The 27,538-nt window shown below is 44.0% G+C and overlaps 1 protein-coding gene across 2 annotated transcripts; it reads right to left on the minus strand.

Moving 5' to 3' along the window:
• On the minus strand, nucleotides 1–26,717 carry CB2H6orf118 (chromosome B2 C6orf118 homolog). 2 transcript variants are annotated; one of them, XM_043592727.1, is made up of 10 exons: nucleotides 26,615–26,717; nucleotides 19,809–20,491; nucleotides 18,860–18,982; nucleotides 17,977–18,036; nucleotides 16,180–16,304; nucleotides 9,765–9,823; nucleotides 5,987–6,168; nucleotides 2,923–2,976; nucleotides 2,302–2,363; nucleotides 1–218 (listed from the first exon to the last, which is right to left on the minus strand). In XM_043592727.1, the coding sequence occupies exons 1-10, from the start codon at nucleotides 26,637–26,639 to the stop codon at nucleotides 158–160; spliced, it is 1,434 nt and encodes a 477-aa protein (XP_043448662.1). In that variant the 5' UTR covers nucleotides 26,640–26,717; the 3' UTR covers nucleotides 1–157. The 2 variants fall into 2 exon arrangements, with proteins under 2 accessions (XP_043448662.1, XP_043448661.1); XM_043592726.1 differs by having other exon boundaries at nucleotides 1–241; nucleotides 26,615–26,716.
• Between the last annotated feature and the right edge of the window lie 821 nt (nucleotides 26,718–27,538).

Genomic DNA, 27,538 nt, shown 5'->3' on the forward strand with positions numbered 1-27,538 from the left:
TCACAGGCACACATGTATTTATTCCAGTATCTTGATGCATATAGTGCATTAACTTTATTAGAAATTAAAACTGAAAAAAACTGACAAAATGAGATGTATCTTGATTACTTTATACATCTGCAGACATTCACGCTATGTACATGATGGCTGTGAATTTTCATGGGTCATTTTTCCAGTCCCTTGAGGGCTGTTGTCTGTTTCCTTCAAGTTTACAAATTCTGTAATGAAATCCCAAAGGTTCCTTAAACACAACAAATGAATACGATAGATGAGAAAGAAAGTACCTTAAGCATAAAAGGAAATTTTTAAATAAACATCTATTTCGGCACATATTTACTCAAAGACACACGGCAAGACTTTGTAATCTTCCACTTTGATTTTAAAGGATTTTTTGCAGCATTTTGGCCTTGAGTGTAGCGAAGATTCTCCCTAACTAGGGGGACAATCCCCTGCAGCCTTTTCCAGACTACACACAGTGTGGCAGCAGAAGCAGAATTTACCTTGAAGATAGTGATGTTTAAACTTTAGGTCCATTCGCTCTCGTGGCCAGAACTATGGAAGGAGCCTCCCCAATCTGGTATTTTTAATTCCGTCTTCTTTTCCATTGAGGACACCCAATATGATCTAAGACCCGACAGAACCTGGATCCACCCGTATGGTTCACTCAGCAACCATTCCAACACCTTTCTCTGGTGACTTTCTCTACGACATAAACTGGAAAGTAGGGTGTTCTGTTTCATAGAGTCTTTTGCAGCTAAAGATGCCCTGGGGACACAGTGCTGGGCCATGAAATATGTGTGGATCCCTGGGAAGGGCCTTCCCCTCTCAATAAAATAGAAAAGCCTCATAATGAGAAGCTCCTTGGCTTTTGTCCCTTTCTTCCCCCTTTGTTCCTCCGTGGGACAGAGATTCATGCCTCTCGACAGGCATATTTAAAAAAAAATTTTTTTTAATTTTTTTAACGTTTATTTATTTTTGAGACAGAGAGAGACAGAGCATGAAAGGGGGAGGGTCAGAGAGAGGGAGACACAGAATCGGAAGCAGGCTCCAGGCTCTGAGCCATCAGCCCAGAGCCCGACGTGGGGCTCGAACTCACAGACCGCGAGATCGTGACCTGAGCCGAAGTCAGATGCTTAATCGACAGAGCCACCCAGGTTCCCCTGGAGACAGCCACACTGAGGAGGAAAACGATACTCAAGGGGAACAGAGAAGGAAGAGAGAAAGACACCAGTTCCCAATATTATCATTGAACCTAGGCCCCCTACAACTAAACGTCTTTTTACTGTTTTTACAAATTAGTCTTTTCCATGCTTAAACCAGTAGTTTTCTGTTGCTCTCGGCCTTACCAAATCCTGAGATTTGAGCTATAGGACCAACTGCAAGAAAATTAACCATAAAAGGCTAAACATGTAAAACAGATAATATAAATCAACCATTTCATTTTTAAATTAAAGTTGTCAGAGCAATACCTATATAGGCTTCTTCAAAAATTTAATATCTCTAGGGGGCCTGGGTGAGCATCCAACGGTTGAGCATCCAACTTCGGCTCAGGTGATGATCTCGCAGTTTGTGAGTTTGAGCCCCACATTGGGCTCTGTGCTGACAGCTCAGAGCCTGGAGGCCGCTTCAGATTCTGTGTCTCCCCCTCTCTCTGCCCCTCCCCCGCTCATGCTCTGTCTCTGTCTGTCAACAATAAATAAATGTTTAAAAAATATTTTAAATTTAATATCTCTAAAAGCTATATAATTTGAGAAAAGAAAGCCACCCCTAGTCACACGTCTCCCCACTTTCCCGATCCTTGCCCATGAGAATTTAGTCTCAATTCTTCACTTCTTTCCAAATAATTTATTTCTATATTGCTAAACAATATATACTGACTGAGATTTAAATCTTGGGCTAAGCATTCTTTTATACGTGTGTGTGTGTGTGTGTGTGTGTATACATTTTTTAATGTTTATTTATTTTTGAAGGAGAGAGAGACAGAGTATGAGTGGTGGGGGAGGGGCAGAGAGAGAGGGAGACCCAGAATCCGAAGCGGGCTCCGGGCTCCGAGCTGTCAGCACAGAGCCCGACGCGGGGCTCGAACCCACGAACCGTGAGATCGTGACCTGAGCCGAAGTCGAACGCTCAACCAACGGAGTTGGTCTAAGCATTCTTAAGCACAGGATGAAACATGCCTATTTAACACTCATGAATATAAACACTTCCAAAGTACTGTTTAGTCTGATCTCGGTTTGAATGGATGGTTTTGAGAGTAGCATGAGATTGTCCCGCTTCTCCTACCATGACATCAATACTTACTGCTGCTCCCGCTCACTTGTCTCATGCTTCTCTAGGTTCTGCTTCACATTGTTTTCAATAATCTACCACGAAGAAAAAGTCATTGTTTCCGTATAATGGCATGGTATTGCTCATACATATCAACAAGAACACTGAACCAAAATGGAATACAATTTCTGGAATCAGGCGTAACATACTCATGTATACCATATATAATACAGAGGAATATATATATATATATATCCTAGAAGTAGAACTATAATCAGTTAAGCAGCAGATTCTTAGTACGAATTTTGGAGGGCTATCCTGAAAGTCATTAGAGGAGCCAGCTCACTACATTCCTTGCCACCACGTAAACTCATTACAGTTCATTGTTAGGTGTGGAAGGGTTAGAGGAACGGTCAATTCTGATTGGTATATCCAACTATTTAAAAAGGTTGTTTGTTTTTTTCACTAATACATTAGGTTACACCTGTCCGGCTTTAAGCTACTGTCTACATACTGAGATATTCCTAGCATTACAGAAATTATCGTTTAGAAAGATAATGCATATATTCTTATTTTGTATATGACACAATACAAGAAGCACACAGCACTCAAGGAAATATTTCTATTGAAAAACACTGATTCACATAAACTTACATGTATTTTCTTCTTTAAAATTCGATTTGCTGTTTCTAATTTTATAGCTTCAGTCTGAAGGAGAAATGGTTTTAAAAGTAAGATACTTGGTTAAGAATATATGTTAAATACTTTTCCCCACTTATGGAACAAAAATATGTAAATGATGTTATTCTAAGTTCAAAAGTAGCCAATAGCACATCATTTAAAAACATGAATAAACAAAGCGTGACTGGAAGGACAGGTAGTAAGACAGATCCTAGCCCTCTAGATCAAAAACGAGAGGACATAAGGGTTGATATTACAAAAACCTAGAGAATTTTAAGGACATTCTAAAGCAGTTCCTCAATTTTCATAACTAATCACAGAATCTGTTAAAGTGGCTTGATACAATATAAAAATACAAATATCAATAAGTCACATATATACCAGCAATAACTGATTACAAACTGTAATGTAAAATGTTTTTAAAGTTTCCATTAACAATAGTAACAGATGCCATAAAGTCCCGAGAGCAAACATAAAAAATTAAGAGCCAATGCATAAAAATAAATTAAATATATGTAAAATGACCCTTGATGGGAGTGTGAATATTGTAAAGCTGTAACTTCTTCCCGAATTAATCTATAGGTTCGCTGTAAACACAACCAAAATACTGAGAGTATTATTACTGAAACTTGAAAAATATTTAACGCTGTGAATGAGAATATCCAAGATAATTGTGAGCAAAATAATGACGGGCAGAGGGTGTAAACATTTGCTCTTTCAGATTAGCAGTTACATCAGTGAACCTAGATAGCATATAATTAAAAACCTAAATTGAGCTTTCATCCCAAGTCTACTGCTTTCTCACTGTGACCTCAATCAAGTTACTGAGTGTATCTGTGCTGTGGTTTCCTTATCTGAAAAAGAGGGTTAATAATGGCTTAGGGTTGTTGGAAATTATACGAAATAGTATTTTTTAAATGTTCACAGTAGCATCTGGCACACTGTAAATCCCTGGTGCATTTAGTTATTTTTTATTTTGGTTAGAAATGACATATTTCAGGGGCGCCTGGGTGGCTCCGTCGGTTAAGTGTCTGACTTCGGCTCAGGTCACGATCTCGCAATTTGTGAGTTCGAGCCCCGCGTAGGGCTCTGTGTTGACAGCTCGGAGCCTGGAGCCTGCTTGGGTTCTGTGTCTCCTTCTCTCTGCCCCTCCCCCACTTGCAGTCTGCCTCTCTCTGTCTCTCAAAAATAAATAAATGTAAAAAAAAAAGTTTTTTTAAAATAAATGACATATATCAAATCCAAAACCAGAAATGAATTATTTCATAAGATAGTAAAAGCAATTCTATTGTAGCTTCTAGCATTTGATTTAAGGAGCAAAATATAAATAATAAATAGCTAAAGTAATATAAATTAGTGATATGGAACCCTTATACAGACTTTTCTATTTCCTAGATTCAATCCACTTCAAGAGGTTTTGATCATGAAGGAAAAATTTACATAATTTTACATTACATTTGTGATGTATCTTGTGATATATTTACATTATTACATGATTTAAAGCTATAACATATTTAAAGTTATATTATATAATTATATATACACTGCATAATACATAATACAATTTAATATAATATATTTAAAGTTATAATATATTTAAAACTATAACATTATTTTCAATGTTTAAAAATTCGACTGTAAATTAGTGTTCATTCTCAGGACATTATGTCATTTAAAAAAGAATAGGCTGTAGGGGTACCTGAGTGGCTTAGTCAGTTAAGCCTCGACTTCGGTTAGGTCGTGATCTCACGTTCGTGGATTCGAACCCCGGGTCGGGCTCTGTGCTGACAGCTCAGAGCCTGGAGCCTGCTTTGGATTCTGTGTGTGTGTGTCTCTCTCTCTGCCCCTCCCCCCTCTCAAAATAAAGAAACATAAAAAAAAAAAGACTATAAACAAAATCACAGAAAGAAATCTGAACATACTATTTTAAAAGAAAGAGAGAAGTCAAAATAAGTTTAAACCACTACTAACTTCCTATACACTTTATAATTCTGCTTTTTAAAAAAATTTTAATGTTTATTTTTGAGAGAGAGAGAGAGAAAGAACATGAGTGGGAGAGGGGCAGAGAGAGAGGGAGACACAGAATCTGAAGCAGCTCCAGGCTCTGAGCTGTCAGCACAGAGCCTGACGCAGGGCTTGAACTCATGAATTGCAAGATTGTGACCTGAGCCGAAGTCGGACATTCAACTGACTGAGCCATCCAGGCGTCCCTTTATAATTCTGCTTTTTAAAAAAAGATTGAAAAAATAGTGCTGGAAAAATCTATGTAATTATATAACCATGAGACAAAGAATAATCATATATCATTTATAAACTCTATAACAAAGTGGTAACATTGAGTCAGATATTGCACAAATTAATTAGGTTACGACATACAAAAAGTAGAGTGCCATAACATTTCAAAACACAGACTACAATTTACATTATATTGTTCATCATTGGTTCGTCAAAATGGTTAGTAATAACTGTTAAAGACTACTTCTAGTATAGTAGACTTCCTTTTCCATGGCAGTAGCGAATTTCTATCTTCTAGCATCATTGTTCAACTCACTGAAAATCTAACTACGAAGTTTCAATGTGACACAATGAAAACTGTTAGGGTTTGGAACCCCCAAAGTATTAAGCTCGAATCCCAGCTTTGCCGCCTCTAACCTGTGTCACGTGGGTAGGCAGTTCTGAACCCCTCTGAGCTTCAGCTCAAGCTACGTATCAGATGACATATCGGATGACAATTGTCATCACCTTCATGACAAGCATCTTCTATACAAAATTGTTAAGAGACATCAATTGGCCTGAAAGAGATCCACTTTGCACCTTACCAGAACTCTACATAATTTTTATCACCTTTATTTTTGTTGTTTTAGCTAGATCTCTTCATTATTCTAACCATTTGCTACAAATGTTTTGCAATTAAAATATATTTGGACCCAACTGTCCATTATTTTTCACCCAATGGCCAAATGAAATTGCTTCAGGTGTTTGCCAACCTCTTCAGGCAAAAGAACAATGTAGACATTCAAATGAATAAACTACATACCTCTATGCTTTTAATCCTATTTTCAGTGATATGTGAAATTCCAGTATGAATCAGAGTCGTTTTAATTTCTCTTTCAAGAGCATGAATTTCATCCCATTTACTGAGTATTTCACACCTCTTCTTTTCAACCTTCTCAATAAGGGTAAGGTGATCCTCATCCATTACATTTTTCTTAGATGATTCTGAAAATATTTTTAAAAGCAAAGTATTACTGTGTTTAATATGTCATCTCTTATGAATAGCATTATGCATTATTAACACTGGTGTATGTTATATACTGCCATATATAATGTGTGTATATATATGTGTGTGTATAATATATATATAAAATATATAATGTGTATATATATATTATATATATATAATGTGTGTATATATAATGTGTATAATGTGTATATATATGTGTATATAATATATATGTTACATATATATTATATATAATGTGTATATATATAATGTGTATAATGTGTGTATAATATATATATTATATATACATAATGTGTGTATATATATAATGTGTATGTGTATATATGTGTATAATATATATTATATATATAATGTGTGTATATATATGTGTATATATGTGTGTATTATATATATATTATATATATTACATATATAATGTGTGTATATATAATGTGTATGTGTATATGTGTATATATGTTATATATATGTTATATATAATGTGTATAATGTGTGTATATATAATGTGTATGTGTATATATATGTATACATATATATACACATATATATACATATATATACATATATGCATACATATATATTATATATATAATGTGTGTATATATGTGTATATTATATATATTATATATATTACATATATATAATGTGTGTATATAATGTGTATAATGTGTATATATGTGTATAATATATATACTATTTATATAAAGTGTATATATATACTGTGTATAATGTGTATAGTGTGTGTTTATATATGTAATGCTAAAATATAATAATGTAAGTCAAGGTTCAAGCACGTCAATAAAAATGATCTGATCTGAGAATGAGGACATGCCTCTTCTAATTCATTTATATTATCAAAAAGTATCTACTGAGTGCCCAATCTGAGCCCCTAACACAGTGTGGGGAAGGTATGAGGACAACTCTGCAGAATCACGGCAAAGTCGATAACCAAATGATGAACAGGCGTTAGAGAGGCGGAAGGGGATGGGGAGACGGAGAGAGGGCGGAAAGGCAGATTTCAGCACATTTCAGTAAAAAGAAAGGTATGCAGTAGTGTGGGGACTTTGAGGGCCAGGTGAGTGGCATCGGTAAATAACACTAGGAAGGAAGCAGGGGGAATACCCGAAAAGGCCTTATAATCTATGTTGGGACATCAGTCGAAGCTGTGGAAGGCTTTTAGGCCGGGATAAACACAACCACACAAAGGTCACTGTCTACAGTACCAAAAGTGGAAGAGAAAGAGCGAGGCTGGAACAGGAAAACCAGTCAGAAAGCCACTGCCATCATTCAAACAAGATCAGATCAGGATGGTACCTGTCGCCTAGAGAAGCGGAGAGATACAAAAATGATTTAAGGGACTGGAAACAAGGAGGGCTCACTGGATCTGAATGTAGAGGAAGAGGTAGATATCCAAGTAACCCCTAGGTTTCAGCTCTGCCACAGCTAGGGACAGACGCGGTGCGAAGGAAGTGAGTAAACTGGAGCAGAGAGGTAAGATTCCATGTTGGCCATTAACTCCAAGCTCTGCTGAGGTGGTTGATGGGGTGAGGAGGGAAAGATTTCTGCCACAGGTTTCCTGGGTTGACCTCCATGTGTTTGGTGGTGTCATTCATTGAAACAGAGAGTTTAGTCTTGACGGTGTTGGGTTGAGGCACCTATGAGATACTCAAGTGGACACGTCCAGAGGGAAGTTGGATATACAAATCTGAAGCCAAAAAAGAGATCTGGGCTGGAAAGAGTTGGAATCAAAGATGTGTGTGTTGAACCAAAGACATGCCAAGGCTCCAACAGACATCAATATCTAAGGATTCAGAAAGGAGGTGGAGACATTGACAGTAACTCACTTGATTATACAGTACTTGAGTTACTAGAATGTAACTCATTAGAGGTAACTCACTAGAGCGGGAAGACAATTTTTTGAGAAAGAATGACTACCCCTTTCTGATAGAAAAAAAAAAAAAAAGGCAAGTCGAAAGAGTGATAATGCTTACCTATACAAAATGAACAAGATGGAAACCACTGCCATCATTCAAACTTACCAGATTTGGAAGAAGGGAAAACTCTGAAGGTGAGTTCTGAAATCTGGGGAATGAGCTAAACAGATGCAAGAGGAACTAACCAAGCGGGTAGGAACAGCCATAGTTAAGCTTCTACCCACGAAGTCTGATCCCCACCTCAACCTAAGCTGAGCGTTTTAACCTGCAACAATTGACTGAGGGCACAGAAGTCAAAAGGGATGTGAAGTCACTAAAATGACCCAACTGTTACCCCTTTTCTACCTAAGGAGGAAGACGGAGGCACCGACATGGGGAAATTCCACAGGAAATGTATGGTTGGAGGAGAGGCTCCTGAACGAGAAAGCTTTGGGGAAAAAGGAGAAAGATGAACACAAGCCACCAGATTTCTTCCATAGCACTGGAAAAGTGTCAGAAACAGCTAAAATCAAATATTAAGAAAAGTTTACTTCAGTTCTAGAAATTAGTAACATCCTCTTGTTTATTTTTTTATATCTTTCATCTTATCCCGTTAGCAATTAACAATAAAGCCCTTAGATTTAAAAGAAAAACGGGACAAACACCATATGATTCCACTCTTAAATGGAATCTTAAGAAGAAGAAGGAGAAGGAGAAGAAGAAACAAACAAAAAGCAGAATCAGACCTATAGCTACAGAGAACAAACTGATGGTGGGCAGAGGGAAGGGGATGGAGGGATGGATAAAGGGGGTGAAGGGGAGAGGGAGGCATAGGGCTCCAGTTACGGAACGAGTAAGTCATGGGAACAAAAAGCAGAGCATAAGGAACGCAGTCAATGATACTATAACAGCAATGTACTGGGGCTCATGGTAGCCGTGCTCGCGGTGAGCGCAGAGCATATGCATAAACTTGTCAAATCACCAAGTTGTGCACCTGAAACTAATGTAAACATTGTGTGTCAATGCTACTCAAATTAAAATTAAGAAAGAAGGAAGATGGTGGGCTTGTGTTAGGAGACAGCAAGGAGACGGAAAATGGTGAGCTGGAGTTCCATCCACGACCCGTGTGGAAGAGGATCCCAGGAATAGGCAACGTGGATGCAGGAGAAGGGTGGACCCCACCACGCTCCGAGCCCTGAGAAGGAGTCAGAAGACGAGCACTGAGCCAGCCCCACAAGAGACCCTCGGAGGATGGCCAGCAGGTAAATCACACGGGTGTTGCTCACAGGAAGAAAGAACCAGCAGGAGGAAGCAAGAGACTCCAGCAAGAACCTTTGAGGCCAAGGTCTTCTAAGAACGTAAAACAGGTCAGATCTGTGAGTATATCCTAAAAGCTGCTGGCGGGGGGGGGGGGGTGGGGGATGGGGGGGTGGGGGGGGTGGGGGGGGTGGTTTAAAAGCTTAACCAACTGAGCCACCCAGGCGCCCCTCATTTGGTCAGTTTCTCGGGCTCTCGTCCAAATGTCTTGGTCAAAACAACGGAATTCTTTCTACAGGAGGTCTTGGCTTAACTCAGTGTTCTACTAAAAACCACAAAGATCTGAGAGAAGAATGAATTCGTGCACAGGTTGTATCTGGCTCCCGAGAAACACAATTACTTGCCCGACTCTTCCTTAGCTGATTGCAGCAACACGCGTTCCACTTCTAGTTCACTTCTGAGTCTACAGGTTTGATAATAAAAAGAGAGTAAAACATCAGAACTCCGTTTGCACCGTTCTTCCTTTGTCTATTTTATGCCACAGATCTTTTAAAAAAAAAATTGACAAATACCAAGTGATCTCGGTTTCTATCAAAAAAGGCGATTTTTCACATCGACGTAAGATGAGAGCCTCCAGCCGTCAAATTAAATAAACCAAAGGATACTTTCTTACCAAGATTGCACAAGCCACTAGCTGAAGAAGCTGGAAAATAAATAAATGATCTCCCATAGGGTTTATGGATATTATTTTGTTACTTGAATTTCTACGAAGCAGGGAAGCAAAGAAACCAGCGTTTACACTCTGAGACGAACCAGAGACGAGGGCCAGTGGAAGCACGTCACTGCTGTTGGAAGGCACACCTCATGTCCCCTGTGCATTTCGATTTCCTCCCACAGATACAATTCACAAATTCCAGTACATTTACGCTAAAAGTAAAAATGCGAGAAATTTTAGGAGCGCCTAGGTGGCTCTCAGTCAGTTAAGCGTCCAACTCTCGCTTGTGGCTCAGGTCACAATCTTACAGTCTGTGGGATCAAGCCCCACATTGGGCTCTGTGCTGAGCCTGAAGCCTGCTTGGGATTCTCTGTCTCCCTCTCTCTCTATATCCCTCCCCCTCCCAGACTCTCTCCTTCTCTCTCAAAACAAATAAATAAACTTAAAAAACATTTCAAAAGAAGGAAATGAAAACAGTTGTAATTTCTTTGTATCCTCCCCCTGGTTCCAAAGGAAAAAACAAAAACAAAAACACGAACACAATAATTAAACTAAATCAACTGTATTATCTCTGATTTGGAGGGAAAAAGACGGGGGTGCTAATATGTACAGAAAACCCCGCGATTTGGTTACCAACATCACTACCACAAATGAGTCGATGCTGCCTGCCTACAAGAGGCCTAATGGTTAAATATTTCCACATACGTTAGCTCATTGCATCAGAGATGAAAAGAAATAGAAAGGTATTATGACCCCCAATGTTAAGAGATTGAGATTAAGTGAATTAATAATAATCTTAACAGTCTTTTCAGCATGTAGATCCAGAGCATTTAGTTTCTAGAAATGTTTAATGTATTACAGTTTCAAGTGTGATGTTCTGTCCCATTGATTTTTCTTCTTCTGAGACTTTAATTATGTGCAATGGATCGTCTTTGCCTGTCTTCCACTTCAACCACTTTTTCTCTGACTTTCTTTTCTTATGTCATTTGCATTCTCTTGCTTGTTCTCCCGCTTTTCTCTAACGCTCTTTATTGTAGTGTCACTCAATGTGACGTTGGGAGCGTCATAATTTAGTCTGGATCTATGACATAATCTTGACTTTTCCAACTAGCTTTTCCTCAGTGGCCAAAGCTTGATTCACATCTTCCTTTTTATTGCCATTCATTGCTGTGCTTATTGTTTACATTACTGACTCCAGATCGTTTTCATATCCAGAAACGCTCTTCAGGGAATATTTAAGTGTGGAGCGTAGCGGCAGTTTCCTTCTCCGACTTTTTGTTGTTGTCGGATGGCCGAGATGTTCATCAACTAAATTGCTTGGGCCCCCATTTTCTGTTCTCTCTTGAAGCCATTTGTACAGACAGAGATCACTTGCACCTCTGCACCGTGGTGGGCAGGGCTAGTGGTTCGGGGAGTGTTTGAGGTACGGGTTTCTAAATCCCCCTCCTCTGCCTCTTTTTCTCTTCAATGCACAGCTTTAAAGGATGCCGATCACTTCCTTTTAAACCCGTTCCCACCATATCATCATTTCGGAATTGGCTCTTTGCTTCCACACTCACTCCAAAGTCCTCTCCTTCTAAGTCAGTGCTCTGAGAGACCGACCAGTAACCTGTTATTATCTGTATTATTTAGGGAAGCTGCTCTCTCTCCCTCCCTCCTTCTCTCTCTTCCTCTCCCTCTATCTCTCCCTTCTCCCCTCCCTTTCTTCCCCCACCCCTCTATCTTTGTCTCTCTCTCCCTTTCCCTCTGTCTCCCTCCATTTCTCTCCTCACCCCTCTCTCTTTCTCTCTCTCCCTCCCTTTCAAGCCTCACCCCTCTGCCAGCAGAAGAAGAGATATAATAAAGATTAGAGTAGAAATAAACAATATAGAATCAAAAAAAAAAAACAGAGAACAGATCAATGAAACTAAGAGGTGGTTTTTTTGAAAAAAATAAACAAAATTGATAACCTGCTAGACTTCTCAAAAAGAAGAGATAGGGGATAAATAGATAAAATCACGAATGAAATTGGACTTACCACAACCAACCCTTCCAAAATACAAGCAATTATCAGAGAATACTATGAAAAATTCTATGCCAGCAAACTGGACAACCTTGAAGAACTGGACAAACTCCTACACACCCACACGCTGCCAAAACTCAAGTAAGGAAGAAAGAGAAAATTTGGACAGACCCACAACTAGTGAAGAAATTGAATCAATTATCAAAAATCTCCCAAGAAATAAGAGTCCTGGGCCACAGGGCTTCCCAGGGGAATTCTACCAGACATTGAAAGCAGAGTTAATACCTATCTTTCTCAAGCTGTTCCAAAAAATAGAAACGGAAGGAAAGCTTCTGCACTCATTCTATGAAGCCAGCATTCCCTTGATTCCCAAACCAGACAGAGACCCCACAAAAAAGGAAAAGTACAGGCCAATTTCCCTGATGAACAGGGATGCAAAAATGCAGACCCTCCTGGGCTGCAGGGCTGGTACAGTATTTGCAAATCATTGTGATACATCACATTAATAAAATAAAAAATAAATAAAATAAAATAAAATAATAATAAAAAGAAAGGATAAGAACCATATGATCCTGTCAATAGATGTAGAAAAAGTATTTGACAAAATACAGCAACTTTTCTTCACAAAAACCCCTCAAGAAAGTTGGGACAGAAGGAACATACTTAAACATCATAAAAGCCATATATGAAAAACCCACAGCTAACATAATCCTCAATGAAAACTGAGAGCTTTCCCCCTGAGATCAGGAACATGACAGGGATGTCCACTCTCACCACTGTTGTTTAACATAGTGTTGGAAGTCCTAGCCTCAGCAATCATACAACAAAATGAAATAAAAGGCATCAAAGCTGGCAAAGACAAAGTCAAACTTTCACTTTTCATAGACGACGTGATACTCTACATGGAAAACCCAAAAGACTCCACAAAAAAGCTGCTAGAACTGATACGTGAGTTCAGCAGAGTCGCGGGGCACAAAACCAATGTACATAAATCAGTTGGCATTCCTATACACCAATAATGAAGCCAGAGAAAGAGAAATCAAGAAATCTATCCCATTTGCAATTGCACCAAGAACCATAAAATACCTAGGAATAAACCTAACCAAGGAGGTAAAAGATATGTATGCTGAAAACTATAGAAAACTTATGAAGTAAATTGAAGAAGACACAAATAAATGGAAAAACATTGCATGCTCATGCATTGGAAGAATGGATATTGTTAACATGTCAATACTACCCAAAGCAATCTACACATTCAATGCAATCCCAATCAAAATTGCACTGGCATTCTTCTCAAAGCTAGAACAAACAATCCTAAAATTTGTATGGAACCACAAAAGACCCTGAATAGCCAAAGTGATGTTGAAAAAAAAAAAAACCAAAGCAGGAGGCATCATAATCCCAGACTTTAGCCTCTACTACAAAGCTGTAACCATCAAGATGGTATGGTATTCGCACAAAAACAGACACACAGACCAGTGGAATAGAAAAGAGAACCCAGAATGTACCCACAAACATATGGCCAACTAATCTTTGACAAAGCAGGAAAGAGTATCCAATGGAAAAAAGACAGTCTCTTTAGCAAATGGTGCTGGGAGAACTGGACAGCAACACGCAGAAGAATGAAACTAGACCACTTTCTTACACCATTCACAAAAATAAATTCAAAATGGATGAAAGACTTAAATGTGAGACAAGAAACCATCAAAACCCTAAAGGAGAAAATAGGCAACAGCCTCTTTGACCTCAGCCGCAGCAATTTCCTGCTCGACACGTCTCCAAAGGCAAGGGAATTAAAAGCAAAAATGAACTATTGGGACCTCATCAAGATAAAAAGCTGCACTGCAAAGGAAACCATCAACAAAACTAAAAGGCAACTGACGGAATGGGAAAAGATATTGGCAAATGACATATCGGATAAAGGGTTACTCTCCAAAATCCATAAAGAACTTACCAAACTCCACACCCAAAATCAAAACAAATAATCCAGTGAAGAAATGGGCAAAAGACATGAATAGACACTTCTCCAAAGAAGACATCCAGATGGCCAACCCACACATGAAAAGATGCTCAACATCACTCATCATCAGGGAAATACAAATCAAAGCCACGACGAGATATCACCTCACACCAGTCAGAGTGGCTAAAATGAACAAATCAGGAGACTCTAGATGCTGGCGAGGATGTGGAGAAACAGAACCCTCCTGCACTGTTGGTGGGAGTGCAAACTGGTGCAGCCTCTCTGGAAAACAGTGTGGAGGGTCCTCAAAAAATTAAAACTAGAACTACCCTACGACCCAGCAACAATGCTACTAGGAATTTACCCAAGCGATACAGGAGTGCTGACTCATAGGGGCACATATACCCCAATATTTATAGCAGCACTTTCAACAATAGCCAAATTATGGAAAGAGCCCAAATTCCATCAATGGATGAATGGATAAAGAAGATATGGTTTATATATACAATGGAATACAACTTGGCAATAAGGAAGAACGAAATCCTGCCATGTGCAGCAATGTGGATGGAACTGGAGGGTATTATGCTGAGTGAAATAAGTCAGGCAGAGAAAGACAGATACCACATGTTTTCACTCATGTGGAATCTGAGAAACTTAATAGAAGACCATGGGGGAGGGGAAGGGGGGAAAACAATAGTTTCAAACAGAGAGGGAGGGAGGTAAACCATCAGAGACTCTTAAATCCAGAGAACAAACTGAGGGTTGATGGGAGAGTGGGGGAAGGGAAAACGGGTGATGGGCATTGAGGAGGGCACCTGTTGGGATGAGCACTGGGTGTTGTATGGAAGCCATGAACCACGGGAATCTACCCCCAAAACCAAGAGCATACTTTACACACCATAGGTCAGCCAATTTGACAATAAATTATATTTTTAAAAATCGTATTTTAAATTATATTTAAAAAAGACCTGAGTCAATGGAATGGCCTCCCAGGATCACAGCTTGGAAGGTGCAATGTGGTAAAGGTGATGATACCCTCCCAGGATGATAATCTACCAATCAATTCAATCCCTACCAAAGTCCTAAAGGCCATTTCAGCAGAAATGAAAAGGACGTATCTTTAATACAAAGTCTGCAAAAGGGGGCGCCTTCGTGGCTCAGTCATTTCAGTGTCCAACTTCTGCTCAGGTGAATATCTCGTGGTTCATGAGTTCAAGCACCACATCCGGTGCATTGCTATCAGCACAGAGCCTGCTTCAGATCCTCTGTCCTCCTCTCTCTCTGCCCCTCCCCCACTTGCTCTCTCAAAAACAAATCAACATTGAAAAAAAAAACCTCACTCCCCTCTCTCTCCTCCTTCCTCCTACCCCCTTTCTTTTTCTCCCCATCCCTCTGTCCTTCTCTCTCCCTTTCCCTCTCTCTCCCTCCCACTCTCTCTTCACCTCTCTCCTTCTCTCTCTCACTGGTCTTAGAACATGTTATGTTTTCTACCAGTTCCATTGTTCTCCCTTCCCCCACTGCCCTTTCTGTCACGAAGGTTTGTAGAAAGACCGTAGATAACGATTCACTGCCATTTGATGTGCATTTTTCCATTTTCAGGTATTCTGAAGTCTGGATGCTTTTTGTCTTCTAGTTATACTGAAGGCACCGTTTCATTTTTTGGTTTTTGTTTCCTGTTTTGTTTTCTTGAGTGTGCTGGCTTTGCTTCAATCTTTTTTTTTTTTAACCCTCTACAAAACATGCGCCCTATCCAATTGTTATTTCATCTGGAAGACTATACAGAAAGGTCAAAAGATGTTTTTAAGTTAAGAGAAAATAATAGCCCATTCATGAAAGGTGTCTTGACTTTGCAGCTGGGTCACCTACCAGTAGGTCCCCAGGAGACCACCACGGAAGACGAGATTCCCTCGGAAACCATCCCAAACCACCCTCCCCCATACAAACACTGGGTTTGGTTGAATTTCCCAGTCACAGATGTGATGGCTTGGGAAAGGGGTCAGATGACAGGCACACTGTTAGCGAAGGCAACACATCTCACCCAACAATGCAGGAAAAATGTAAATACACACTTGTCACATGGTTTTAATACATTGTACAATAGTATAATCCCAACGTAAATCAAATCAGACTGTGAACCCTCACTTGTCATTATGCTCCAGGGCAGCCTTGGTGGCCGTCACAATCGCCCTCAGCTCCTCCCTGGCCTGGTTGACATCTGCTGTCTTCACGGACCTCTTCTCCAGCCCCTTGGCATTAGCCAGCAGAGTCTAGGAGGACAAGGCCGTAACGGATGAGACGCACACAGGAAGGAATATTACAGTGTATTCAAGATATTTTGAGTCAAAATAGAAATTCTAGGTAAAATAGGTAAATAGAGAGGAAAATATGGGAGGAGGGATAACTCGTCATGTAAAGATCTGGACAAAATATTGTTTTAAAATTTATGAAGGCTTTATTTTACGAAGACATTTAAAAAGTGGTGGGGTTTCACCGTAGGATGTGGAGACACAAAGATCCCTGCGTCTTTAGGTGATGGGCTGCCACATTTCCAGAAACAGAAAGAAAGAGCTGATGCCCTGTTGGCCAGGGAACTTTTCATGCTGGTGTTTGATTGAAATTAGCATGCATACGTTCATCTGGACTCAACGTGAAAAACCCAAGGAACAGGGTAGGCCGCCAACCAGAGCCTTTGCTTGTTCCTCTCAAACAAAAGCTTACTTTTCTGGGGCACCTGGGCGGCTCAGCGAGTTAAGCATCTGACTCTTGGTTTTAGCTCAAGTCATGATGTCACAGTTCATGAGAGGGAGCCCCGAGTCGGGCTCTGTGCCCCGACAGTGTGGATCCTACTTGGGATTCTCTCTCCCCCTCTCTCGGCCGCTTCCCCACTCATGCTGCTCGCTTGCTCGCTCTCTCTCAAAATAAATAAACTTTAAAAAAAAGGCTGTCTCTCCCTCTTCCTCTGCTCCTAAGATGAGATAAGATAAAGTAAAATAAGACAAAATAAAATTAAAATAAAATAATAAAATAATTACAGATGAAAAGAAAAGATTTAAGGAGTAAATCAGAACTGACCTCCCTGTAAGGCTGTGATGTTTTTCAAATACAAGGCAACTGTACTTCCCAATTTATAAGACAGAATTCTTAAACTTTATTGAATTCAAAAAGTCAAAAGTAGTTTTAGTAATGCTACATCCTCTTAGTTTTTGCAAACGAGGGAGTTGATCTCGCAGTCTATTTTCCTTACTAGAACATCCACAGGTGCGACCTCAGCCTGGAGGGGACACCTGGGGGCTGTCAGCAGTTAGGCGAGGACACCATGCACTTGTACGTGCTGCATTACCTCTCCGACTCCCCTCTGGCCCCACCCAGGGAAGCAGACGTAGGCCTCAGCTTGTAGGGGTCCGTGGGATTAGATTGGGCCCCCCAGGTAATTCAGGATAGTTTCCCTATCTTTAGGTCTGTAATCTGCCTGCCCCAGACACCTAAGTGTCAACATCCAATGGGATTATACCTGGACACAGGTATAATCTGGAACTCCCAGGAAGTATCTGGGTGCCATAGACAGAGCTGGGGATCATCAGTACAAAGGTGAGCAAATATATCGTATAACCAGAGAAAGAGGGAGAAAAGGGCCAGTGCTGAGTGAAACAGCCATGGGAGGACAAGGTTACAGGGGGACGAGCCAGAGAGATCCCTGAGAACTGGTGGCCAGAGACATCGGCACAACACAAGCAACGTGTGTGCCCCTCCTCCACCCCACCGCTGGTGCTCACTGCGAGCAGGTGAAGTCCTTACCCACAAGCCCCTCAGCTGGTCTCCAGCTTTTCTACTATGGAAGCAGATGGGGCCTCTTGGATTCTGAATGTTTTCTCCTGCCCGTGAAATATGAAAGAATGAAGAAACAGGCTCTATTTAGGCACTTGCATGATCATTCGTTACCTTATACTGTGATGTGGTCTGGGACCGCAGGAGTATTGCCATGTAGAGTTCGTATTCATCCTATACCAAAAAAAAAAAAAAAATCCATTGAAAACGTGTTTAACACTACTATGTAAGTGTTTTTGCATGTATAAATAATATGGAAGTTAAGGATGTCAGTCTAGATCATTTCAAAAATATAAAATGTTCCTTCAACATATTAACCAATACGCACAATAAAGTGTATAAAATCTCACTAACCTGGAAGCAGGTCTGAATGTTAACTATGGATCACCTCAGAAGAGTATCATCAAATACTCTGACACGCACACACAGCACGTGATCTCCTGCCATATGGGTGCTCTGGGGACTTGGGTCCTGCCGACCTGCCAGAGATGGGCTCCCTAGGGATGGGGACATTCTCTGGAGAACAGGCCACTGTATTCCTGCGTTTAAGTATCCTCGTCTTTAGGATTTGGGTAAGAGAAAGATGTGTAAGAAACCCCGTTTCAACTCACTTTTGATATGAAGCTCAGCGTTCATCATGAAATCACAACAAACTTATAATTCCATAAGAATTTACATAAACTTATTATGCATAATTATAAATGTTTATATGTTATATATATATATATACAATTTGTAAAAGTCTATAAATAGTTGGAAAGCTTTAGCAGGAAAGAAAATGGGCTTAAGGAGTGAGCTAGCTGGTTGTTTATTCACATGTCCCACTGGTGATTTGCGTGGCCATAAGCACATTACTTTGAGTCTGTGAGTCACTTTCCGTCTCTGTAAAATGGAAGCCATGATACTTGGCAGGAATTCTGTGAGAACAGCAATCCTGTGCGCAGAATGTCATGTATGGCTCTCAACTGTTATGTGACAAATATACCCTTATTATTACCTTAACTTCTTTCAAGATATCCCCAAATATCAAAGAACTATTGCAAATATCTTCAAAGACTTTTCCATAGACCTGCAGTCTGTTGAACTGTTGGGAGTCACATACACACACGTTTTGGAGCTCCTGGTGGAGAAACAGAACCAGACATTTCAGGATGTCTTAATTTTCCTTTCCAAAGAGTTTCTCAGGGGGAGGAATGAAATTTCCATGGGGTTTTCTATCAGCGGGTCCAGCTCATACCAGCCCAGAGCTGGGTCTGGGCAGAGCCAGGCAGCCAACCGAGGAGCCTGAGGAGGTCTGATTGCTTGATTGTCCAAGGCGTGTTTGTCTTCGTTTTCTTTATTCACCTCCTTGCACCCTGTATTTAAGGACTTGCTGCACCCACAGAGTCCTTCTCTTTCCATTAGTCCTCTCAGCCAAACAGGTTTGGTTACTTCTCAGGCACACTGCTACTTCCTCTCTTCCCGTAGTCTCTCTCTTGCATCACATGCCCGGTCACTGTGCATGACTCACGGCCCCTGGGAGTTCACTAAAGCGACTCCCATCACGCTAATTATCTTCCACAGACACGAGTGACTCCGGGCAGAATCTACCTCTGTCACCTGACTACCCCGCCTCACTCTGCCCTCAGTGCTTTCATAGCAAGTTAGGCAAACCTTTCCTCAGATGCATCTGCTATCCATGAACATTGTATATCACAGCTGCCAGGCAGCGTCTGATGCTCTCCCTATGAAATCACCTCCAACTGATTAAGTTTCTGGATTTAGCCTTCTTCTACTTCTCCCCGTGATGATTTACCTCGTGTCAGATGTTCCCAGCCCCTGGTGGATATCCTACATCCTACCCGGAAATGTAAATGAGGTGTCTGAATGCGGACGTCCACCCACAACATTTGGACACCCGGAACTCCCGCAGTGTGCCCACGGGACTGCAAGGTCAACCTCCTTACCTGTTCCAACTTCTTCTCATGCCGTGTCGCTGCCTGCCTCCCAGTGAAGTCGTTCTTCCGGAGATGGTGCTTCGCAAGAACTTCTTTTTGGAAACGCAAGAACTTCCTGTACTTGTCCGTCTTCATCAGGCCGGCTAAGTACGAGCTGATGTACTGATACTCATCCTTATGTCGGGGAGGCATCACGCACTGACGGCTGGACTCCACCGCTCTGTACTTGAGAACCTTCATCTCTGGCAACCTCAGCTCTTCTCTCCTCCGCCACTCGGGAGAACCCTCTCTCCTCGGAGACTTCCTTTGAATGAAATCCTCTTCTGCAGTGTGGGAACTATGCTCCGCGGGGTTCAAATACCTGAACAGCGGTGCGTTCTGTGCCTCATTGGGCCCCAGAGCTGTATTGATGGTAAAATAAGCCAGAGCGTCTTTCATCTTGGTGATCTCCTTATCGGATTTTCCGGTCGGCTTTTCCACCTGGAAGATCTTTTCCCCTTTTGGTCTATTGGCGTTGGGCCAGTGATACAGGATGGTCTCAGGAGGCCTGTAGAGCTTATTGGGATTCAAGTGCCCAGAGGTGTAAAGATAGACATCCTCTCTGTGATCTTTCTGAAGCTTGTTCAGAAGTGTCCTTAGATTGCATAAAGTCTGAACACCTGGCACCTCACAGTGTTTCCACTGCAGGTAAACTGGTCAGGAAAGATAATGAGAAATAAACTGGTCAGGAAAGATAATTAAGTCGGAGATTCCACGATAAGACAATAAGACCGCTGTGCGTATCTGCTGAGCTGCTACCTCCCAGTCCCAGAGGAGGAGCTGACAGACACGAGAGGAAACAGCACGCAGGCCAGGCCTGCTGCAAACGGGGGGCTGCTAGGTGCACATGATGTGCAGGTCTGATCAGAGAGCCCAGGGCCCCGCAGGGGCGCACCTGGCTGGCTCAGTTGGTAGAGCGTAAGACTCTCGGTCTTGGGGTGGCAGGTTTTAGTCCTATGTTGGGTGTGGAGATTACTTCAAAATAAAGTAGGACAGAGAGGGAGAGAAAGAGAAGAAAGAAAGAAAGAAAGAAAGAAAGAAAGAAAGAAAGAAAAAGGAAAAAAGAAAAGAAGGAAGGAGGAAAGAAAGAGAGAGAGAAAGAAAGGAGGGAGGGAGGAAGGGAGAAAGAAGGAAAGAAAGAAAGAAACCAGGGCCCTACAAAGCCAAGAAGGAGGAGGATGGGGCTTTCGATTCAACAGAGGGTTTCTTAGAATATTAGCAAAGGTTCTGAAAGGGAAGTTTAACGGCATAATTAGAATTCATAATGATGATGCTCAGAGACACCCAACGTAGGAAATAAACACAGGTGTTTTCTCTCTCAATACTGAAATAAATGTCTCAGCGTCCCTGACCAAACCCCCAGGGACTAAGTCCGTCGCCCCTTCTGCTCCCATCCCCGCTTGTAGAAGATAAGGAGCCACGGAGTAAACCCCATGGCAGAGCTGACGGGGACCCCAGCTCCTTCCACAAAGGGCCCAGCTTCTCCTATGTCCCCGTGGTGGGGTGCCACGTGGGCACATGGTCCAGGACATAAAACTGGAAAAACCTGGCTGTTTGAATCAGACTCCTAACCACGTGGGCTCTAAACGGTTACATAATCTCTCTGAATCATAATTTCTTCCTCTGAAAGATCAGGATAATCATCCTACTCAAAAGGGTTGATTGACAGCTAAATGGCATCGCTTTTGGCAAAGAAGCACACGGCCTAGAACAGACACTCCATGAACGGTATCTATTTTCAGGAAAGGACTAGAGCACAGGGAACACCTTGCCAAATGCTTCTGGTAGAACAAGAGTTGACCCAGACTTCAACTCGAGCAAAGGAGATTTCTTTTCGGCCACGCGCCGTGAGGGCCCCGGAGCCACGCGCATACGGCATAACTTTCCAGAGAACCCCGGAGGAGTAGCTGACCAGATCTGCGGTCCCACACGTCAACCTGGGCTGGGGAGGGCGCTGGCGACAGAGCCCTTGAGGGCCCACCCTGAACACCCCCCCATCCAAGCGTTGCCCACATCCGTGACCCTGGGCCCCACGATGATTCCATCTGTGACTAGTTTCGTCCCCATGCTGTAAAAGGGAAGCAGAAGGACTTATGTGACCCACTCGGGTCCAGACACCTCTCGAGGCAGGTAGCGTGTTGGGTGGGCCTCACCTAATCACATGAAGATGGTCATAGAGGAGGGGCAGAGGTCGGGGGGCATGAGGAGAACTGATCCCTGAATACAGCATTTGTACCAAACTGTTGGATCAGCTCTCTTATCCCCCAAGTGCCTGGGCTCCAAGGGAGGGCTTTCTGGGACCCGTGCCACATCCAAACCCTGACCAGTCCACGTCCAGAAGCAGTGACAATAAATCAGGACACAGTATTTCCTCTGTTTTCACCTGTGAAAAGTAAAAAAGGCCCAGAGAACATGAAGAACCGGGGTAACTTCTGTTACCATATAACAAATTACTACAAACAGCAGCTTCAAACCCGCGTTTAGCTCAAGGTTATATGGGTCCGGACTTCAGCCTGAAGGGGCTGGATTCTCCACTGGGGATATCACAACACAGATATCAAAATGTGGGCCTGGCTGAGCTCTTGGAAGCCTTGGAAGTGGGGTGGGGAACCTGCTGGCAGCCTTATTCCTATTGTTGAGCGAATCGAGTTCTTGCGATGGTAGGACCGAGGTCCCCACTTCCTCGTTGGCTGTTGGTGGGGCTGACGCTCAGCTCCTAGTGGCTGCCCTCGTTCTAAAAATATGACTTCCTTTTCCACATTTATTCATGAAGCAAAACAGTTAACTCTTGGTCTCTTTCTGAGACCCTTCATCCTTCATCCCCGAACCCCCTTCACATATTCTCATGCTCCCCGGCCTCTGACCCCTCCACTATGACCAGCTTCGTGTGATTAGGTCAGGCCCACCCAACATGCTACCTGTCTTGAGGTCTCTGGTGCCGTGGGATACAGCGCAATCGCAGAGCACTCTGTCCCCCTGTTCAAAGGCTTGGGGACTATGCCAAGTGTCCACGAGAGGTCAGGCAAACTTGAGCCATTCCAGAATTCTACCCACCTCGGGGATACTGCCAAGCCCAGACCACAGTCTCCCCTTCTCCCTGTCGATTAGCTTCTTACTTCAAAGAAACCACTCATAAAATGTTAAAATATCAACAGAACATTTTTTCAAGATGGATGATCAAAGGCATCAACACTTAAAAGAAGGTGCTAAAACCACATCGTATTTGTTGGGCTTCTCCAGAGGACAGAACCAAAAGGGTGTAGAGAGAGAGAATATAGAGAGATTTCTTCTAAGGAATCGGCTCACGTGATTATGCTACGAACCCACCTCATGCCCAAGGCGTTCTGCTGCAGAATTCCCTCTGGCTCTGGGGAGGGTCAGTGTTTATTCGAGTAAGGCCTTCGACAGCAGACGAGGCCCGCCCACATTTCAGAGAGCAATCTGCTCCACTCAAAGTCTACTGGGATAAAGGTTACCTTCATCCAACAAACATCCTCAACAGAGACATCCAGAATGAAATTTGACCAAACCATCTGGGCACCGTGGCCTAGCTGCGCTGACAACTAAAATTCCCCGTCACCTACATGATACCAACTCTCTTTGGAAAGCAGGAGAAAGAGGCATTTCTGGTGTTGTGCTATCCTGTCGATTTTATTTCCCAGAAGGCTTTGGAACCACCAGGAAATTAGCAAAATCATTCTCCTCAGAGCGGCCAGAGCAGAGGCCCAGGGCCGCGGGGAACCGGCCCAGCCAGGCTGGGTGCTTGAACTCCTGAATCTACCCGGGGAAGCCTCCGGCTGTGCAGATACTCGGGTTGGTTTTGCCCCCTCCGGCGTTTTAATCGCCTGTCGGGTGTCTACAGCGCTTCTCGAGATCGTAATCCCTCTCTCCTGAACTCTGCACACGGCCTCGTCCTGTCCTTGTTCACTCTCTGCCACCAACCGTCACACGCTTCCGGGGCGATTTCGACAGTTCCTCAAGGGAAGGAACTGTTTTTATTAACATCAGCCGCGTCAGGAAGAGACCAAGAGTTAACTGTTTTGCTTCATGAGTCAACGTGGGAAAGGAAGTCATATTCTTAGAATTTGAAATAATAATACAAAATTTTACTCCGCACCACACCGTGCTCTCTCCCTCAGAGGATTCCGCACCAGGAATCATGTTCGTTTTGTTTTGTTTAAGTTTATTTATTTATTTTGAGAGGCGGGGGGAGGGAGGGAGAATCCCCAGCAGGCTCCACACTGCTCGCCTGGAGCCTGACACCGGGCCCGAACCCATGAACTGTGACATCATCGCCTGAGCTGAAATCAAGAGCCAGACACTTAACTGACTGAGCCCCCCAGGCGCCCCCATCCCACCGGGAATTCCAAAGTCCAGTAGGAATGAGCTATGAGTACCCGCGACAGGGCGAACGTGGGAGTGTCTATAGTGCGGTAGTGAGAAGCGGGAAAACACCTCACCTTAATTATCCTGAAATCGCTGGGCCTGGAAGGCGGATTCGTGAGCCCACCTCCCATTTCTATGCTCCTAACAAAGGGACTTTGCAGATTTAATTAAAGTTATGCCCTTAAAATAGGGTTTCCTGAATTACCTGGGGGGTGCGATCTAATCCCATGGGCCCCTAACAGCACAGAACCTTCCCTGGCTGGGGCCAGAAGGGGAGTCGGAGAGATTCCCTGTGATGGAAGGATTCCATGGCCACTGGGGGCTCTGGGATGGGGGTGAGGGGCCAGGTGGGACCCTGGGGAGAGGCGTCCAGGAGCTGACAGGCGACAGGGACAGGACCTCAAGTCCTACAACCGCAACGAAGTGGGTCCTGCCCGACAACCTGAGTGATCCTGGAGGACGGTCCGCCCCAGAGCCTTCAGAAAGGAAGGGAGCCCAGCTGGTACCGAGAGTTCTGCCCAGAGAGACCCCAGCAGGGCCCAGCAGAACCAACCAGACTTCTGCCCCACAGGACAGAGATGCGGAGTTTGGTTTGCTTTGTGTCACTACATCTGTGGTCATCCGTTACAGCAGCAGCAGAAAATGAACGAATACAGCAAGGGGAGTGCAGGCTACGCGGTATCCAGGACTGGACAGGCCAGTTGGTAATGACGGTCAGGGGAGGGCTTGCGGCCAGTGGAAGGGGCGGGAAAACCACCCAAGAGACTTGACAATTCGGGAGAGCCAGCACTGCCGGGAGAGGAGATGGGTAGCCACCCCTGAACACCATCGCCCCCTCCCTGGAACCCCCCACCCCAGGGTCCCCCACCCCCTAGATCCCAAAAAGAAGAACGCAGTGATGCCTCCCAAAGTCAGGAAGAAGCTTCAGTTTCTTTTATTATTATTAATTAGTTAATTAATTCAGACAGCACAAGCTGGGAAGGGGCAGAAATGGAGGGAGGGAGGGAGGGAGGGGGAGAGAAAGAGAGAGAGGGAGAGAGAGAGGGAGAGGGAGAGAGAGAGCCAAGCCGCCTCCTTGCTGTCAGCACAGAGCCTGACTCCGGGGCTTAATCCCACCAACCTTGAGATCGAGATCGTGACCTGAGCCAAAAGCAAGAGTCCGGGGCGAAACTGAGCCCCCAGGCGCCCAGAGGCTTCAGTTTCTGTACCTACGTGTTAAACAAAAAAAAACAACCTCAAAAGCCTGGGACGCTGTAAATTTCTAACCACCGCCTGCGGCACAGCCAGTGCGAGGCCTCGGCCCTTACTTTTTTGCATTTCACCCGATCTCCTGGTGTGGGGTCGGCCTGGCAACGAATTTCTCCTCCTCCTTTTCACTGTACAGAATATGCACTTATTAAGAAATACCAAAACAAAAAACAAAACAAAGGACGCGCTGGTGTATTTCCCACCACCGCGTGGCACGTTTTGCACACACCACGCAGCCGCCCCGTGACTGGAACCTTCTCGGGCAGTGCCGGGAGTTGGGGGGGGGGGGGGGCGGCGCTTAGGGACCACGCACACAGACACTGCAAGGCCAGCGTGAGTGACCACGTCTGGGAGCCCCCGCCACCTCCCCATCCCGCCACCCAAAGGAGCCCCGCAGTCACCGCGGGGGCGCGCGCAGAAACGCGTATTCCGCGCCAGGCCGTCTGAACAATCGGCCACCGTCCGTGGCGGGCAACAGACCTCACGGTGCGCGGGCACAAAGGGACTCTGAAAGGGCTGAAACAGCGGACCTGGAAATCCATTCAGACCACGTGCCCGGGGACTGGAGATTATCATGGGCCATTATCATGCAGAGTCTTTATTAAAAAAAAGGGGGCGGGGACGGGGGTGGTGGAGAGGTTTCGCGAACACAGCTCGTCGAGTCATTGCACGGGGAACAGAAGAAAGGGTCCGAAACCACGGGAAACCACCTCGCGGGGCGGCCCGCCTGCGGTCTGCGGCTGCCCCGCGAGGCCCCGCAGGACGCGGCGCCGCTGGACGGGCCCCGAAACGGGGCTCTTTACAACGGGCGCTCCCAACGGCTTCTAGAAATCCCGCCCTCATCCCTCCTCCCGCCGGGGGACGCACACGAGCACGTGCCCACACGCACGCTCGAGTGCACACACGCACGTGCGCGCACACGACCTTGTTCCTTTGAACGTGACCCTGAGCTGTTCCGGGGAGGCACCGCATCCCCCGCCCCCCTCCGCACGCAGTCCCAAACCCGGGTGACCCGGCGGCCGAGGCGCAGACGCCAGAAGCGGTTTCATTCGTCACACCAGGCTCAGGGCAGCCGGGGCCTGGACGATCACACCGCGAACGGACGTCAGGCGGCGCCCACGGCGCGCTCGGGGCGCACTTACACTCGGGCTCTGACTCCCGGGCCATCGTCGCTCCGCCGCAGCTCCCGGGAGCCCGCGGTTACCACGGAGACGGACAAACATTCGGAGCCCCGCCCCCGCGGGGAGGGGCCCTCTGCTGCTGGGCAACCGCCACCCGGCCCCGCCCTCCGCCCCTCCCTCCCTTATATGTCTTCTCAAACTGGAAGTACTACATTTCCTGGCTTATTATTATTATTATCATTTTTAATAAAACACTTCTTACGATTTGATAACCGTCAAAATACCCTTGTACGTTAATACTTTGCCAAAGCCCGGGGAGCACAAAAGGCCATCTATTTTATAGAGCCCTGCGGGTGCGCAACTCAGGCAACTGTACAAGGAGTTCCAGCACACAGTAGGTGCCTGTCACTAAGTTATCACTTAGTTATTTTTGTGTTATTTTCCATGACTCTCCTAGTAGGAAACAGATCACGTGAGGTAAAAACTTGGCCACGATCAGTTAGAAGAAGAGAAGAATGTAAACGCACCTCTGTTTGCAGCCTCTCATCAGGCTGTGACGTGTCAACGGAGGAAAAGCTAAAAATCTCTACGTTTCCTATCTCTGAAAACTGTAAATCTATTTAAATTTCTTGCAGCCAGGGAGAATTCAAGTGGCGTGGCGTGGTGGCGGCTGGTCTCAGACATGATTTCGGGCAGCCCCGAACTGCTGACCAGCTCCCCAGGGAGAAAGTGATGCTAAGGCGCGTCGGGGTCCGAGAAATGTGGGCACGGAATCTTCTTTTATCCCGTGATGCTGGTCAGACACTTTGCGAACGTTTTGGAAACCATGCAGTTGCCCCGACCCTAGCGAACTCAAGTGGTCCATAATTAGAAACGTTTGAATTTGACCTGGAAAATAATAGTAATAATAATAGCGGCAGTGTTTTCCTGGTTCTCTGTCTCCAA

This window comes from Prionailurus bengalensis, chromosome B2 (assembly GCF_016509475.1).
Source record: "Prionailurus bengalensis isolate Pbe53 chromosome B2, Fcat_Pben_1.1_paternal_pri, whole genome shotgun sequence".
Lineage (NCBI taxonomy): Eukaryota > Metazoa > Chordata > Mammalia > Carnivora > Felidae > Prionailurus > Prionailurus bengalensis.

Excerpts from the sequence above, each read along its gene's own strand:
- CB2H6orf118 (XM_043592726.1), bottom strand. The coding sequence starts at position 26,639 with ATGGCCCGGGAGTCAGAGCCCGAGT. Across the intron at positions 18,983-19,808 it reads ATGAGAAGAAGTTGGAACAG|GAGCTCCAAAACGTGTGTGT; the intron begins GTAAGGAGGTTG and ends TTTCTCCACCAG. Across the intron at positions 2,977-5,986 it reads ATAGGATTAAAAGCATAGAG|ACTGAAGCTATAAAATTAGA; the intron begins GTATGTAGTTTA and ends TTTCTCCTTCAG.